General features: G+C 42.9%; 1 protein-coding gene across 3 annotated transcripts in view; it reads right to left on the bottom strand.

Annotated features, from left to right (window-relative positions):
* The window catches only part of LOC117731694 (rho family-interacting cell polarization regulator 1-like), a 55145-nt gene that overhangs the window by 18901 nt on the left and 21992 nt on the right, over positions 1–14252 (bottom strand). For all 3 annotated transcript variants that reach the window (XM_034534001.1, XM_034534000.1, XM_034534003.1), the window contains exons 2-8: positions 4452–4575; positions 2969–3118; positions 2293–2371; positions 1933–1956; positions 1206–1259; positions 489–638; positions 228–291 (exon numbers count right to left, since the gene is read on the bottom strand). In XM_034534001.1, the coding sequence (XP_034389892.1) occupies positions 228–291; positions 489–638; positions 1206–1259; positions 1933–1956; positions 2293–2371; positions 2969–3118; positions 4452–4549 (619 nt within the window). In that variant the 5' untranslated portion in view covers positions 4550–4575. The remainder of the gene's footprint in view (positions 1–227; positions 292–488; positions 639–1205; positions 1260–1932; positions 1957–2292; positions 2372–2968; positions 3119–4451; positions 4576–14252) is intronic.

Here is a 14252-nt window from a genome sequence, read left to right as displayed (position 1 = left end):
CATGGTTCATTTTAACAATGGGGTGGGTCTGGTGGTTCTTCCTCGGAAGACTTTCAGCATCAAACATTTATTTTTCTCTATTTTAGGGATCTCTTGTGCACCAATTTATGTGAAAGAAAACACAGAAAACATATATAATGTAATATTATTAAATATAATGAAGTCAGGCTCTCAGTCATTATTGATCAACTTTTGTCATTCACTAGCCAGCGATGTTTCATTCTTACCTTTCATCCTGATGTGGAACTCCCCCAGCTGGTTCTCCAACTCGCTCTCCAACAAACACATGTTCTATAGGGAAAATCAGAGAGGGAGCCTTCACTTCTCCGTTTCTACCAAACAGATATGAACTACAGAGCTGTAGTTTATGAATGAGCCCTTTAGTTCCTTGCTCATGCAATGGCCCTTTTCTCCCACAATACTTTTGACCATGTTTCTCCCTTCCATCTAGTCCACGTCCTCACTCTCCTCTGTCCTCTTCATCTTACCTCGGTGTACTCTTTGTATCCTTTATTGGCTTCTGCTAAACTCTCCCTGGCCTCCTTGCTGAGTTGAGAGGCAGTGTAAGCCTTCACCATCTTGCTGGCTCCGTCCCGGAGTCTCCTATGCAGGCAGTAGGCGTCATACAGCTCCTCGATCTGGGCAAAGATAGACATGGAAGACATGCATTACATTACTTTAATTAGATTAATGCATATTTGATGGAGGTTCTGTGTGTGTTACCGTCTGTTTGAATTCTGCAGAGCTTATTCTGATCCAATTGATCAATATGGATTTGATTTAAGATCATTCATTTTTAACTTCTATAAGCTGCATTATGTTGACTTAAAAGCTGAGCAATATTAATGGTGAGTGTCAGGGCTATATTACAGCTGAAACACACACGCAGTATTGTTAATTGATACTCAGTTTCAGATGTTTAACAAAGATAAGTAGACCCTTACCGACACTAGCCACTGTATCTAAATATGACCGCCGAGTTGCATCAGTCGGTCTCGACAGAACACAACCTGAATCTAAAGAACAACGGTGTTTACTCCAACACGATTGTGGTGTACTATGACGTGTTCCACCCTTTGCACAACAACTAACCCAACAGCAGATATACAACGAGTAATCCCACAACTAAACGGAGTGTCAGGGGGCATTAAAAGGTAACGTGGAGACAAAGAGGCTTTGTTTGAGGGGGATCACGGTGGTCTTACCTTGCTGAGGTGAAACTCCAGTCGTCTTATGTACCTCTCAGTCACCTTCACTTGCTGTCAGAGGGAAGCACAGAGTCACATGTATTCCCATTGGTCCACATGACGGAGATTCTCTCATTATGCCAATCCAAGTCCAGCTGAAGGCTCAGGTCGGCACTCTAAATAAAGGCTGGTGCCTTCTACAGTAAACACTGAGGCGGCTCCAGGCACTTGTAATGTAGTGACTTACTTCTTTTTATAGACAGTTAGCACTTCCTCCATACGTTTCAAATTAAAAGCCTTGCAGCAAAGGGAGGGATAATGCCCTTTGAACAGTTGGAAGGATTTAATGTGCAACACATGTTCAGGACGTGTTAAGATTCATTGAGGTTCGCTTAACACCCATAAAGAATAATACCAGAAAAGTGAAAGTGACTGAAAATGATTTGTGTAGAGAGTGGAAAGTGGAAGCAGCAGAGCAGCAACTGTGACATGACTCTGTTGTTGTTGTACGAGTGGAATAAGTACTGTGGATATGCACAGTTCTGAATTATGAGGACGACAGGGAAACATGGAGTTAGTGTTGAATTGGCATTAATGAACATTTATAACAGGAGGCGTTTTATTAACTTATGGCCATATAGTTAGAGAGCATAGAGCATATACAAAATCAAAAGTGGAATTATAAATAAAGGCTAACATTCTCTCTGCAGTAGAGGTAAGTATGTCAGAATGGACAGGAGCTCACCTTGTCCAGTTCATACAGGAAACCCTGTAGAGGCAAAGAACAGCAGGTCATCCATATTCTTAAGTGACAGGCAGCACAATGGGATGTTCACTCTTTATGTTAAGTGATATTTTGCTGTATCAGAACATTTACATTTTTCAAAGTTGACTTTACATGTATAAGATGTCTAGTATGCTCAATGCCACACAGGTTGAAACAGTGGGATAAAAATACAGGGCTTTTTGGGAATAGGGATATTTCTTCAATTTAAAAAGGGAACGCTTTTGAAACATCTGCCTGCAGGTGCATTCAGGGACACTGGGAAAAGTATTTTCCCTTTTCACTTGTACTGCTGAGCCAAACAGTACAGCCAGAACGTACCAGTCTGGAGTTCCTCTTTGATTCTTTCATCTGTCTGCTGAGGCTGTCCAAGTCCATCTGATGAACCTGCAGGTAGGACCTGAGAGCACACACACACACACGCGCACACACACACACACACACACACACACACACACACACACACACACACACAGAGAGATGAATGTACCTCTTGGATTTTCAAACTATCCGTTTCCTCCTGTTTTCGAATCTTTATGTTAAGCTAAGCTAACGGTCTGTAGCTTCATATTTAGCAGACAGACATGTGAGCGCTATCAATGTTCTCATTGAAGTCTCTGCAAGGCAGCGAATGAGAGTACTTCACACAATGTTCAACTATTACTGTAAATATAAACCAATGGTGTATGGGTTCTGGAGAGAAGGCCAGTTTGGTTCGAGATCTTTAAGCCTTATGTGAGCATCCAGTGTGGGTTTAGTGGGTCTGGTTTTGAAACTGGAGGCAATTATTTAAAGTCCATCTGTTTTAAAACGTGTTTAATACACATACATGGACATTACGGCTATCGTTCTATTATTTTCACTAAATCAAGTCCTGCAGATTTATTGTCAACCCATGAAAGTTCCTTTCTCATGAACCTAAATACTAACGAGGAGGAGTCACTAGTGCTGTATCAAATATATAAGTGTGTTTGTGTGTGGGTGTGTGTGTACTCACTGAAGGCCTTTCTTCAGGGCCTCGTAGACCAGATCCAGTCGCTCCGGTTGAGGAACCTTAGGTGGTGGGTTGGACTTGGACATGGTGAACATCCTGCTGGCTCTGCTGGGCTTCCTGCTGAGACCCGGAGCGCTGAACACCGAGAGGTTCCTGCAACATCAGCAGCAGCATCGTTAAATATCCTCTCCTGACAGCCGAGGATCAGCTGGATCAAACTCTGACGGCACGGTCGTATCACATAAGTGACACTCTGTCCGTCTCGGTTTCCAACGCAAATTGTTCATGTTATAATGATTATTTGTTAGATACTAAATTAGTATTATTATTTTAACCAGCAGCTAATTTTGTTATAAACATAAACATGTCCTCTTATCTTGGTACATGAACACATGTTCCTGTTATCACACACAGTCAACCAAGGTGTCGTAATAACACATGATAAATTGGTATGCTGGTAAAACAAGAAGCAAGAAGTATGTTGTTTAAATTTGTTATAGAGTGAACAGATTTAGTCAGAAGGGAAAAAAACAAGTATTTTATTGCTACATATTTTGCATTATCAAAGTAATCCATAATGAAATGTAGGAACAGTATTTTGTGCCACGGTTATACTGGTGGGGTACCAGTCGTCCCAGTTGATTGAGTCCACAGCCAGGAACACGAAAATGTTTTCCTTATTTAAAGCTACTACGAGGAAGGTTTGGCGGTCCCTGTGGACTGAAGTGGTAGTGTTTCTGAGGTGGCAGTGGCACCGTTGACCAATAACCAATAACTATAGAAACAGACCATCTTCTCTCTGATGGTCTCGTTCACTGATGGAGGTCATATAGAGGACCAGGACTAAACTGAGACTGGTTCAGAACCAGTTAAAAGTTCATCTTAGTGACAAGATAAGTTGTGTGTGTGTCTTCCTTGTTTTCATGATGTGTTGGTAAATTCTAATGGAGAGAAAGTTTAATACTCAAACAAGAAAAAGAGAAATATTGTTATGACAAGGAACATATATTTGTATTAATAAATAATCTGATTTGTAACGAGGACCAACACATGTCATTATACAGTAACATGACAAATATTGTGTTAAAGTGAAAAGGACCTCACCATATTTCTTTTGGTGCAATACACAGCTGTAGTTTATGGCCAGAAACATTCTAATTCTTTCAAGGTTAAATTATAATAATCTATATTGGATTACACACACACACACACACGCGCACACGCACACACACAAACACGCACACGCACACACACACACACACACGCGCGCGCACACACACACACACACACACACACACACACACACACACACACACACACACACACAGTCAGACAGACTGTCTGTCTCTTCAGCTCCACCTGACAGGATGTCCTGTCTAATGTGTATTTCCCCACATCATCTAATTGAGTGTGTGTGTGTGTGTCTGTGTATGTGTGTGTGTGTGTATGTGTATGTGTGTGTGTGTGCGTGTGTGCGTGTGTGTACCTGTAGGCCTTGTCGTAGGTGTTGACTCCAGTGAAGCTCTGGCTCCTAGTGATGGCTCTGGAGTTGAGGCGCCTGGCTGGGCGAACAGACAGCGACATGGTGGAGAGGGTTCGGGATGGACTCCCTGTACAGAGGGGCGAAGAAGAACCATCAACAGAACGCTGACATCATAGCATGAGCAACTTATCGGCCATGTTTTCACTTATATAATTGACCGGGATGATGTCGGGCCCATCCTGGTCAAACTGGGTGGGTATTTAAACTGTGCGTGACTTCTACCATTGTGATCGGCGGTGATGGGTTTGACGCCTTTCTCCAGTAGTTGATTCCGTTTCAACTTTTGTCGTAAGAAATGTGATAAATAGCTTTTTACTTTTCCCTTTCACTTACGCTAACACAAAGAGTCCATTGCTACCCTTGTTTTGCCTTATATCTTTTCGTGATTCCACACATGACTTTGACTGAGCATAATCATTGCCTATCAAATCAGTAAGAACCAATAGAAAACACAAACTGTGTTGTTTTCTGTCAGCATCCAGCTCTCGGACTCATTTCCTGCTGGAAAATATCACATATCACATAATCTGACTAATAATCTGAATAAACACCGCAGCCATTTCAGTTCATTGCCACCTATTCTAACTTAAATTAACTCAGACTTAAGTGTATTATCAGTGAGTCACTGTGGGACCAGCATTTATCATGCTTTAATTTGAAGTGGAAGGGTAGATTCAACAAAAAGCACTATGTTCTTGTAAGTACTGTCTAAAAATGGCAGGGTTCGTAATATTCAGAAAAAACACTTAATATTTCTGCATCAAATTCTCTGACAAAAACAGAAAGAAAAACATTCCTGTATTTGTGGATGTCGCAGGACTGGAATAAGCCCGTCTAAATATTATAGTTGGCACAAATATGATTGGACGGGCTACCTGTCTGTCTACTTGTGTTCCCTCAAAACTGCTCTTTAAAAAAAATCGCTAATCAGAATGTACAAACCATTTTTAGCTGGTGAGCTTTGACAGTTGAAACTGGTGATTAAACCGCCAACTGGTTTACCCAGGCGGCATCCTCTGGTTCTGCCAAGTGAAATCAATGCTGAAATGTCTTAAAACTGGCATTCTCTCTCCTGACCACCAGGGGGCGACTCCTCTGGTTGTATAGAAGTCTATATAAATGACTCTACTGCTCTCTTGATTTATTCCCTCAGTAAACATTGTAAACATGAGTTTTTGGTCTCAATCTCTAGTTTCAAGTCTTCTTCAATACAGCATGATGTTCATTTAGTAAATTATGGTCCATTGAGAGTCAAACAGACCATAAAGCAGGGTATGCTTTAGGGCGGGGCTACAAGGTGATTGACAGGCGTGTCTCTAGATCACTTCTCCACATTCCAAATATGGTCACTCCTGTTCATTTGTTGCGAAACAACATGGGGACCCCGGTAATCCAACATGGCGACGGCTGTAATCCACCAACCAACAGGTAACGTCACCATGACTATGTCCACTTATTTTATACAGTGTATGGATTCACCCCTTGAGCTGTTCAAACTGTGTGAAAGACCAACAGAGTGGTGCTTCTTCTCTGGCGACACGATCGGCTGATTGGGCCCCAATGTCCATGTTTCATCATCAAATTATGAATTTTTAAATCAAGAAATTCTCCCAGTGCTAGATGTCCTGATTGAGAAATCAGGACATCTAGCCCTTGGAGCATGCAGATGTGAAACATAAACAATACAAAGATTGTAGGTTCCATCTGTTAACTCTAACTGGGTCTACAAGTTAGTACAGAACATAGACCCTCAAGTCCAGCCCCGAAATCTGTCACCTTTGATGAGACTATTGCCATGCTAAGTGTGACGAGCTAGAAGAGCCTCTGATGTCACAATCCATCTTCCAGAAGTGTGTTGCATCTTATTATGTCCGTTACTATGGCTACCATTCTAAACGACAGTGACTAATATCAGGATACAGTGTGACAGCCGTTTGCATGTCTGTTGCCTGGAGCAGTGACTTGTTGTTGTGGCTTGGGTCAGCGGTGAACTTGTGTCAAGCTGAAGCAGCGTTTTCCTACCATGGCCGATCCAGAGTCCTGCATCCTGTTGCTGCAAACAGCTGAAAAGGATTTGCAAGACGACCGCCAAACCCCCCCCCCACCCTCGTCCCACAGCACAGGAAATGTCACAATCCTACAGGAAGTCGGACGCAACTGCCTCTCCTGACAGGAAATTGAACAAAGGGAGATAGTCCTGCAGGCTGCAGTCATCTGGATGAAGAGAGAAGTTCGGCTCCAATGGAGTTCAACTGAATCACCTGAAGAGTTCTTTGATATTTGATTGTTTCACCCCTCAACCTCTGAAGTAATAAAAAAAAGATTGATTGTAAAAAGAACATTTCATTTGATTCTTAAAAATAACAGTAACAGGAGTTAAAGGAATTTTTACTTCACCCTTCAAATCCTTAAGAATGTGTGTGTGTGTACTGTGGGACTCTGTGGTCATCCATTTGTTGACTTAACCTAGTTTAAGTCCTCACACAGAGGAGCTGGAGGGGAGTAGTGAGAGATAAAGGAAGACAACAGCTCAGAGAGAGAGAGGTGCAGAGTGGACAAGCAGAGCAAGTGGGAACGTCGGGTCAGACCGGGCCCATCACATTCAGGGCACTTCCCTCTGAGTTCCTGCTAAATCAGCATGTTGTGTTGTCACAGCAGTTCAGCGCCTCTGTGAGAGCCCGAACAGAGTGGTGACAGCAAGACGTCTCTGAAACATTTGGAACTCATATCAATGAGTTTCACAGCTGTCTTTTATCGATGCCACTTTGACCATGATGGTGCAGCTTCTCCGAGGCATCAGTCCATTGTCTGTGAGGCGGATCTACTTGCTAATCTGGTTCATGGCATGTTTAGTTTAGTCAGCGGATTTGAGTCACTATCCTTCACTTATTGGAAGCTGCGGTTGTCAAAGTACAAGGTTACAATATGATAGAATCCTGTATAACAACATGGCAAACTTCTTGTACAAAACTAAAGAATTAAAGAATACAGACGTAAGGATGGAAACGTGAAAACGTTTTTAGAGGCAAAACCCTTAAAGTGACACCGATACCAATAGAGTACTTCATTCGATAGACATCCTGTGAATGGAAGCTGTATATGTGTCCGGGTGGCGAGCTCTCCCCGCTCATCCCTGCACAGCGCTCAATAACGGCGTCCCCAAGACCCCTTTGTAACGCCCACCCTCTGGTTCCCCCGGCTTGTGTTAGGACCTTTAGCTGCTAGCCGCTGGCAGGATATTCAAGCTGCATCAGTTGTAGCACATTTTTTCCCCACAGTTGTCCCTGCATGCACTTACCATAACCCCCAAATTGCGCAATGTATTTTCTAGTACCCCTGATATGAAACACCAACCTTGACGGGGCTCCGTGTCTCTGTCAGAGGCCCAGTTCAGACACATTTCTGCCTCCGTCACACTCCACTGGCCCCCATTGAAATCTCGAGCCTTGTTATTCGACTTTCATGAGCTGATTAGTCAGCGTCCCATTTAGTTTAATGATCCATCGGCTCCATTCAAACTGCAACCACCAGAAGTCTCCGAGTTAAAGCCACCAGACTGAAAAAGTCCATCAAACTGAGCTGCGTGTTGTGTTCCCTACCTGATCCAGTCCTGCCCAATGATAACAACAGATTCCAGTCACACCATCTGCTCTCATGTACACACTGGGACCGTGGCTGTGCCACACACTGGGCCTTCCATACGCCTCTGTGGAAAGCCAGTGTGTGACACCACGCCTATTGTTTGATGCTCTCTGGCCTCTCTCTGCCAGACCATTCTGGAAACAAACGCAGCCTGGGACCTAAACACAGTCTCCGTTACACTGTTTAGGATGACTTAAGGAGAGCGGAAGGAAGAGATCTCAACAAATACTACCCACGTCGTTATGGCAACTGCTGCGCATACTCACGGTCCCCAGAGGGTGAATCATAATCTTTGAAATCTAAACTTTTACATTAGGGCTGGATGATAAAAACGATAAAAACACTTGTCGAGATGAAAACATTTCCTCCATTTAAGAATGAGATAATTTGATACACTGTTGATTGACTATATTGCTTATATATATAGCTTATGGATTGATTTTGGACCAAAATATGTGGATAACCTTTTTTGTTAGCTTTCCGTTGATCAGAGAACCATAGAGGTGGATGTGTGTGGGAGTTAGGTCAACTTTGAATGGTTGGTCATCCTGGTTAATCTAACCGCGTTATAACACGTCTAATACTGTGTATGCCACCCATATGACGCAACATACAATCAATAATCACACAGAAGTATATATATATAAATAAATAAATACACACATATATATATACACACACATATATATATACATACATATATATATATATATATATATAAATACATATATATATATATATAAATAAATTAAAGGTCAACAATATTGTAGCCGAATAAAATCAAACTGAAACAATATTGTCCTAAATAATACAAATTCAATAAGAATTAATGTAAATTCATTCAACTTTTAGCTTTAATATAGCCCAAATAAGGAGACAACATGAATTTCCGCCAACTCTCGTGACATTGAACCATAGAAACTGAACAGACTTGATCATGTTGGAGATGGCGCTGTGTCACGATTGATTCCCAATTAATCCCTGTTGTTTTTCCACATACAATTTATTCTTGTGGAATTAAAAAACAAGAACGTTATTCAAATATTGGAGTGGATGAAATTACATTTAACCATCGAGCTATTCAGCTGAGGTCATCGTAGCCTCCACAGTTCTCCAACCATGTATGAAGCTACAAATGCTTCCGAGACATTATAACTAAAACAAACACATTATTATTATTAAAATTATAAACTATGTTAACCTTGCATGAACAGTGCACAGTACATGTTGTGACCATTGTTCCAGCACAAGGCCATACGAATAGCTAACTAGCCAGTATGTTGTTTGGTATGCCCACTGGAAGTGGTCTCTTCTCAGAACCAGTTTTTGTGGGTGTGAATGCTCCCCTGGGAAAATTGGGTGTGTGTATCTAGGAATGTTAAATCCAGAGAGGCTTCACTTACACACACACACCCACACACACCCACCCCCACACACACACACACACACACACACACACCAGCTGAAGGGTTGGATATAAAGGTATTCATTTGATGGATAATGGGAGGACACTTACTGACCGCTCATGGCGTCGAACATTCCAAACGGGAGAATTCTTTAACAACCAGAACAGTGTAGACTCTCAGCAGCAAGTAAAAAGAGGAGAAAGAAACTTTCCGGTTCATTTAATGTTTGTCTTCTAAGATGAGCTTTGAAGCTCTTGTTGAGGTTATAGATCAATTGGAAAATGAATAGAAAACACAGGATAATGTGGACCATAGTTATGATCTTCTTGTGACCTTCTTTATAAGGAAATGACTAAATGATATACTAATTCTATACTATGTACAATAATGTCCAAATAGAGAACACATTCTACAATTAGATTACAAATCATTGGATGGGGGGTGGCCCATAGAGGGGTGAAGACGGGAATGGATAAAGCTAAAGGCCCGGTGTTGGTGCGTGTCTTTGGCCCTAGTTTCAGCTGAGCAGAATGGTTTCAGGGAAAACCGTGCATGTATTACTCATATCTATTCAATTCAATTCTGTTTATTTTGTATAGCCCAGAATCACAAATTACAAACTCCCCTCAGAGGGCTTTACAATCTGTACACATACGACATCCCTGACCTTTGACCTCACATCGGATCAGGAAAAACTCCCCAAAAATAACCTTTCACAGGGAAAAACGTGAAGAAACCTTCAGGAGAGCAACAGAGGAGGATCCCTCTCCCCGGAGTAGTAGACATGGACCACGATCCAGACCTCCACAATCCATGAAACAGAGGGAGATAGAGAGGGTGGGGGGGGGGGGCACCAGCAGGGCCAATGGGAGGAGGCAGGACCACATAGACAGGAAGCCGGCCCACTAGGCAGGAGGCATCGCAAAGGAGGAGGCAGGGCCATTGGAAAGGAGCCCAGGGCCTGGATGCAGGAAGCAGGGGCAAGGAGGCAGGGGGGGCAGGACCCAGGACCCAGGACCCAGGACCGGCTTCAGAAACAGCCAGAGAAGAGACCTAAATTCGTCCATAATAATGTGTACAGATGAAACGTATTACAGAGTTACAACACTCTTCGATATGACAATATCTATGTCATATCCTCTGTGGTGAGAGCCAGATTAAAGAAGGTAAACACGTTTGTTGTTTTTTGTGATTTCAAGAAGACCTTTGACTGTTTTGGGTAGGGAGATGTGCTCTGCCCCACTTTATTTGCCTTTTATGTCAATGACTTGACGAGAAATAAAATCTCGGCATATCAATTGATAATATGAACTTTAGTATTCTGTTATAAAGAGGAGAATTGAGGTAATAATGCTAAATACATTGGGTTTATGGTGTATAAATGAAAGCTTGTTATAGAAACACAGATTACACAGCGATGTGAGAAGCAGAGCAACTGTGTCTTACAGTTTGGACCAATGCCTTTAAAGCATTAGAGTCAGCAGGTAGATCGTTAGGATCTGTTATGAATAAAAGGAAACTGTGTCCTGACCTTGGTTTTACTGGCAATGATGGGCTTTCATCTGAACGGGGTTTTAAAAATGCCCATGACAGTAATACTTTCCAGAGTACAGCCATGAAGGGATTTCTTCGTGAGCATAAATACACCGCTAAGTGGGCAATTGACGGTGACATGGGATCATGAGGTCATGTCTTGTAAAGGCAGAGATGTGGAACCGCCTGGTCCAGTTGCCACAGTGAAGATCTTCAACTGGGACACAGCACCCACAGTAGCCCTTGGTCAAGTAAGGTTTCCACAATATTTTCTCCTTCTGATCTCATTTTCAGGAATAATTGGTTGTGCAATATAAATAGTCAAGAGGACTACTACATATTTATAAAGAACATTGAAGGTGGGATTTGGAATCAGCCAAAGCTCAGAGGTTCAAATTAAAGAGGATTACTACACTAAACCTCATCTAAACAAATTGGTGTTGGTCGTCTGAAGGCATATGTTGGCTCTTTAAGGTTACTGTGAGGAACTTTTATCAGGTTATGAAACCGTCTCAGTATAATACTGAAGCCTCTATTTGACCTACATAAGTAAACAAGACCAGCAGTGAAAATAATAAGGACTGGATTCCTTGCGAAATCAGACAAAACTATTTACGGCACGCAGGTTCACCAGAAACTCCTTCAGCTCAGACTACACCAGCCTGCAGCGGACCCAGATCTGGCTTCCTTGCAGCGTTCGACCTGCGTCTCCTCCCCCGGGCCAGGAGCAGAGCTTCTCCTGCGTCTCCTCCCCGGGCCAGGAGCAGAGCTTCTCCTGCGTCTCCTCCCCCGGACAGGAGCAGAGCTTCTTCTCCTCCAGACAAGAGCAGAGCTTCTCCTGCGTCTCCTCCTCCAGACAGGAGCAGAGCTTCTCCTGTGTCTCCTCCTCTGGTCAGAAACAGAGCTTCTCCTGTGTCTCCTCCTCTGGTCAAAAACAGAGCTTCTCCTGCGTCTCCTCCTCCAGACAGGAGCAGAGCTTCTCCTGGGTCTCCTCCTCCTCTGGCCGGGAGCAGAGCTTCTCCTGCGTCTCCTCCCCCGGGCCAAGAGCAGAGCTTCTCCTGCGTCTCCTCCCCCGGGCCAGGAGCAGAGCTTCTCCTGCGTCTCCTCCTCTGGTCAGAAACAGAGCTTCTCCTGGGTCTCCTCCTCCTCTGGCCAGGAGCAGAGCTTCTCCTGCGTCTCCTCCTCCTCTGGCCAGGAGCAGAGCTTCTCCTGAATAATGAGGTCTTCTAAAGCAGGGGTGACTAATAGCGGACCGCAGTCTGGGTTCAGGACAACGCAGTGGTAGCGACCTATCAATCACAGCAAGCCCCACCCCAATGCATCCCCTGCTTTATGGTCTGTTTGACTCTAAATGGACCATAATGTATGGTCATCATGCTGTATTGAAGAAGACTTGAAACTAGTGATTGAGACCATAAACGCATGTTTACAACGTTTACTGAAAAAATAAATCAAAAGTAGTAGAGTCATTTATATAGACTTCTATACAACCAGAGGAGTTTTGCTATAATAACTAAATATTTTCAATAAATGCAATGCTCCGTGGTGACTAAAGGTCTATAGGTTAGGTTAAAACACACGCATTGGTTAATGTTGGTAACAGTGTGGCAGGCTATGAGTGCAAGGTCTGACAATAATAATTAAACAATCACAGTTGAACTCCTCATGTAACCCTAACCCTGCGCTATGAGACTACCCTTTATTTATAAAAACTACAAATGTAGACCAAAGTGTCTTACAAATAAAACTACATGATGAGACTACATTTGACATAGGAAGGGGAGAACACATCTGATTGTCTGGTTGAACTACAGGTTTCCTGTTTCCTCCAATAACAGTCATTCACATACGAAATGGTCCTCTTTGTGTTACATTTCTTTTACGTGGAATTGTTCAGCAACAGTCCAAGCTCTAGCAGTGAAGATGGTACTTTCACTCTCATGCTTCTTGAGTTCAGCTCGTCGAGCGTAGAGAGCCATCTCCACTGCGCGTTGTCGGCTCCACACAGTGGGAAACCATCGGTCTCGTTTGTATTTCTTTCAAATAGCAGCTGATTCAGAACGCTGCAGCTCGAGTCCTCACTAAGACCAAGAAGGTGGATCACATCACTCCAGTTCTGAGGTCTTTGAACTGGCTTCCTGTCCAACAAAGAATTGACTTTAAAATCCTGCTGCTGGTTTATAAACCACTGAATGGTTTAGGGCCTAAATACATGTGTGATCTGCTGCTACCTTATGAACCATCCCGACCCCTCAGGTCGTCTGGGATTGGTCTACTTCCTGGTCCAAGAGTCAGAACTAAACATGGAGAAACAGCATTTAGTTTGTATCTGGAACAAGGTCCATCAGGGACCCCCCCGAGACCCTCAGCTCCTTTAAATCCAGATTGAAGACTTTTCTGTTTACTGTTGCCTTTATAGATAGATTTTAGATTCAAGGATATCAATCATTTTCTGCATTTTATTTCTTTAACTGCACTGCAACTTTTATTCTTTAAAGAATGTCCATAATTGTTTGTAAATCTTGTTTTCTTTTGCATTATGTTTTGATGCTTCTAATGGTTTTATGTGAAGCACTTTGAATTGCCTTGTTGAATTGTGCCTTTAACCCAATCACGCGGCGTTAAACACAGGACGCAGCGTACATGAGTCATGTTGCACCAGTAACAAGAGGTTTTAATGCCCTGCATCATCATCATCCGTGAAATTAAAACATGGGATTTTCATACGGTCAGAGAAATGAAAAATGTGTGCTTTCTGCTTATAGTTCAGTTATAGAACCCTGGGCTGATGACATCTGTGTCCTGATGACACCAGTAGAGAAGCCTGCCATGCTTTTTTGTCCTGCGTTACTAAAGGGCAGCGTCTCTATTGACCCAGTCCACTCGGGGGGGATTCTCAACTAATGATACAAACCATTAGGGGGCGGCCCATCGACTCCACATGGTTTCTTCCACTGCAGGAAATTGCGTGTTTGGTGAGGAACACAAGGATTTACTCTGAGCTTGGTTCCAAGCAGAAACTCTCTGTGTGGAAATGCCTGGAGTCTAGAGATGGTCGAGGTATACAAATGAGTTGAGGTCAGTCTAATCCTCTGTACCTGTAACTACTGAGGTAAGAACAGAGAGATGTGAACAGACTTATTGAGACTGTGAATGTAGAAGT

The sequence above is a fragment of the Cyclopterus lumpus genome, chromosome 6 (assembly GCF_009769545.1).
Source record: "Cyclopterus lumpus isolate fCycLum1 chromosome 6, fCycLum1.pri, whole genome shotgun sequence".
Taxonomy (NCBI): Eukaryota; Metazoa; Chordata; class Actinopteri; order Perciformes; family Cyclopteridae; genus Cyclopterus; species Cyclopterus lumpus.
This window is presented reverse-complemented; position numbering and strand designations above follow the sequence as displayed.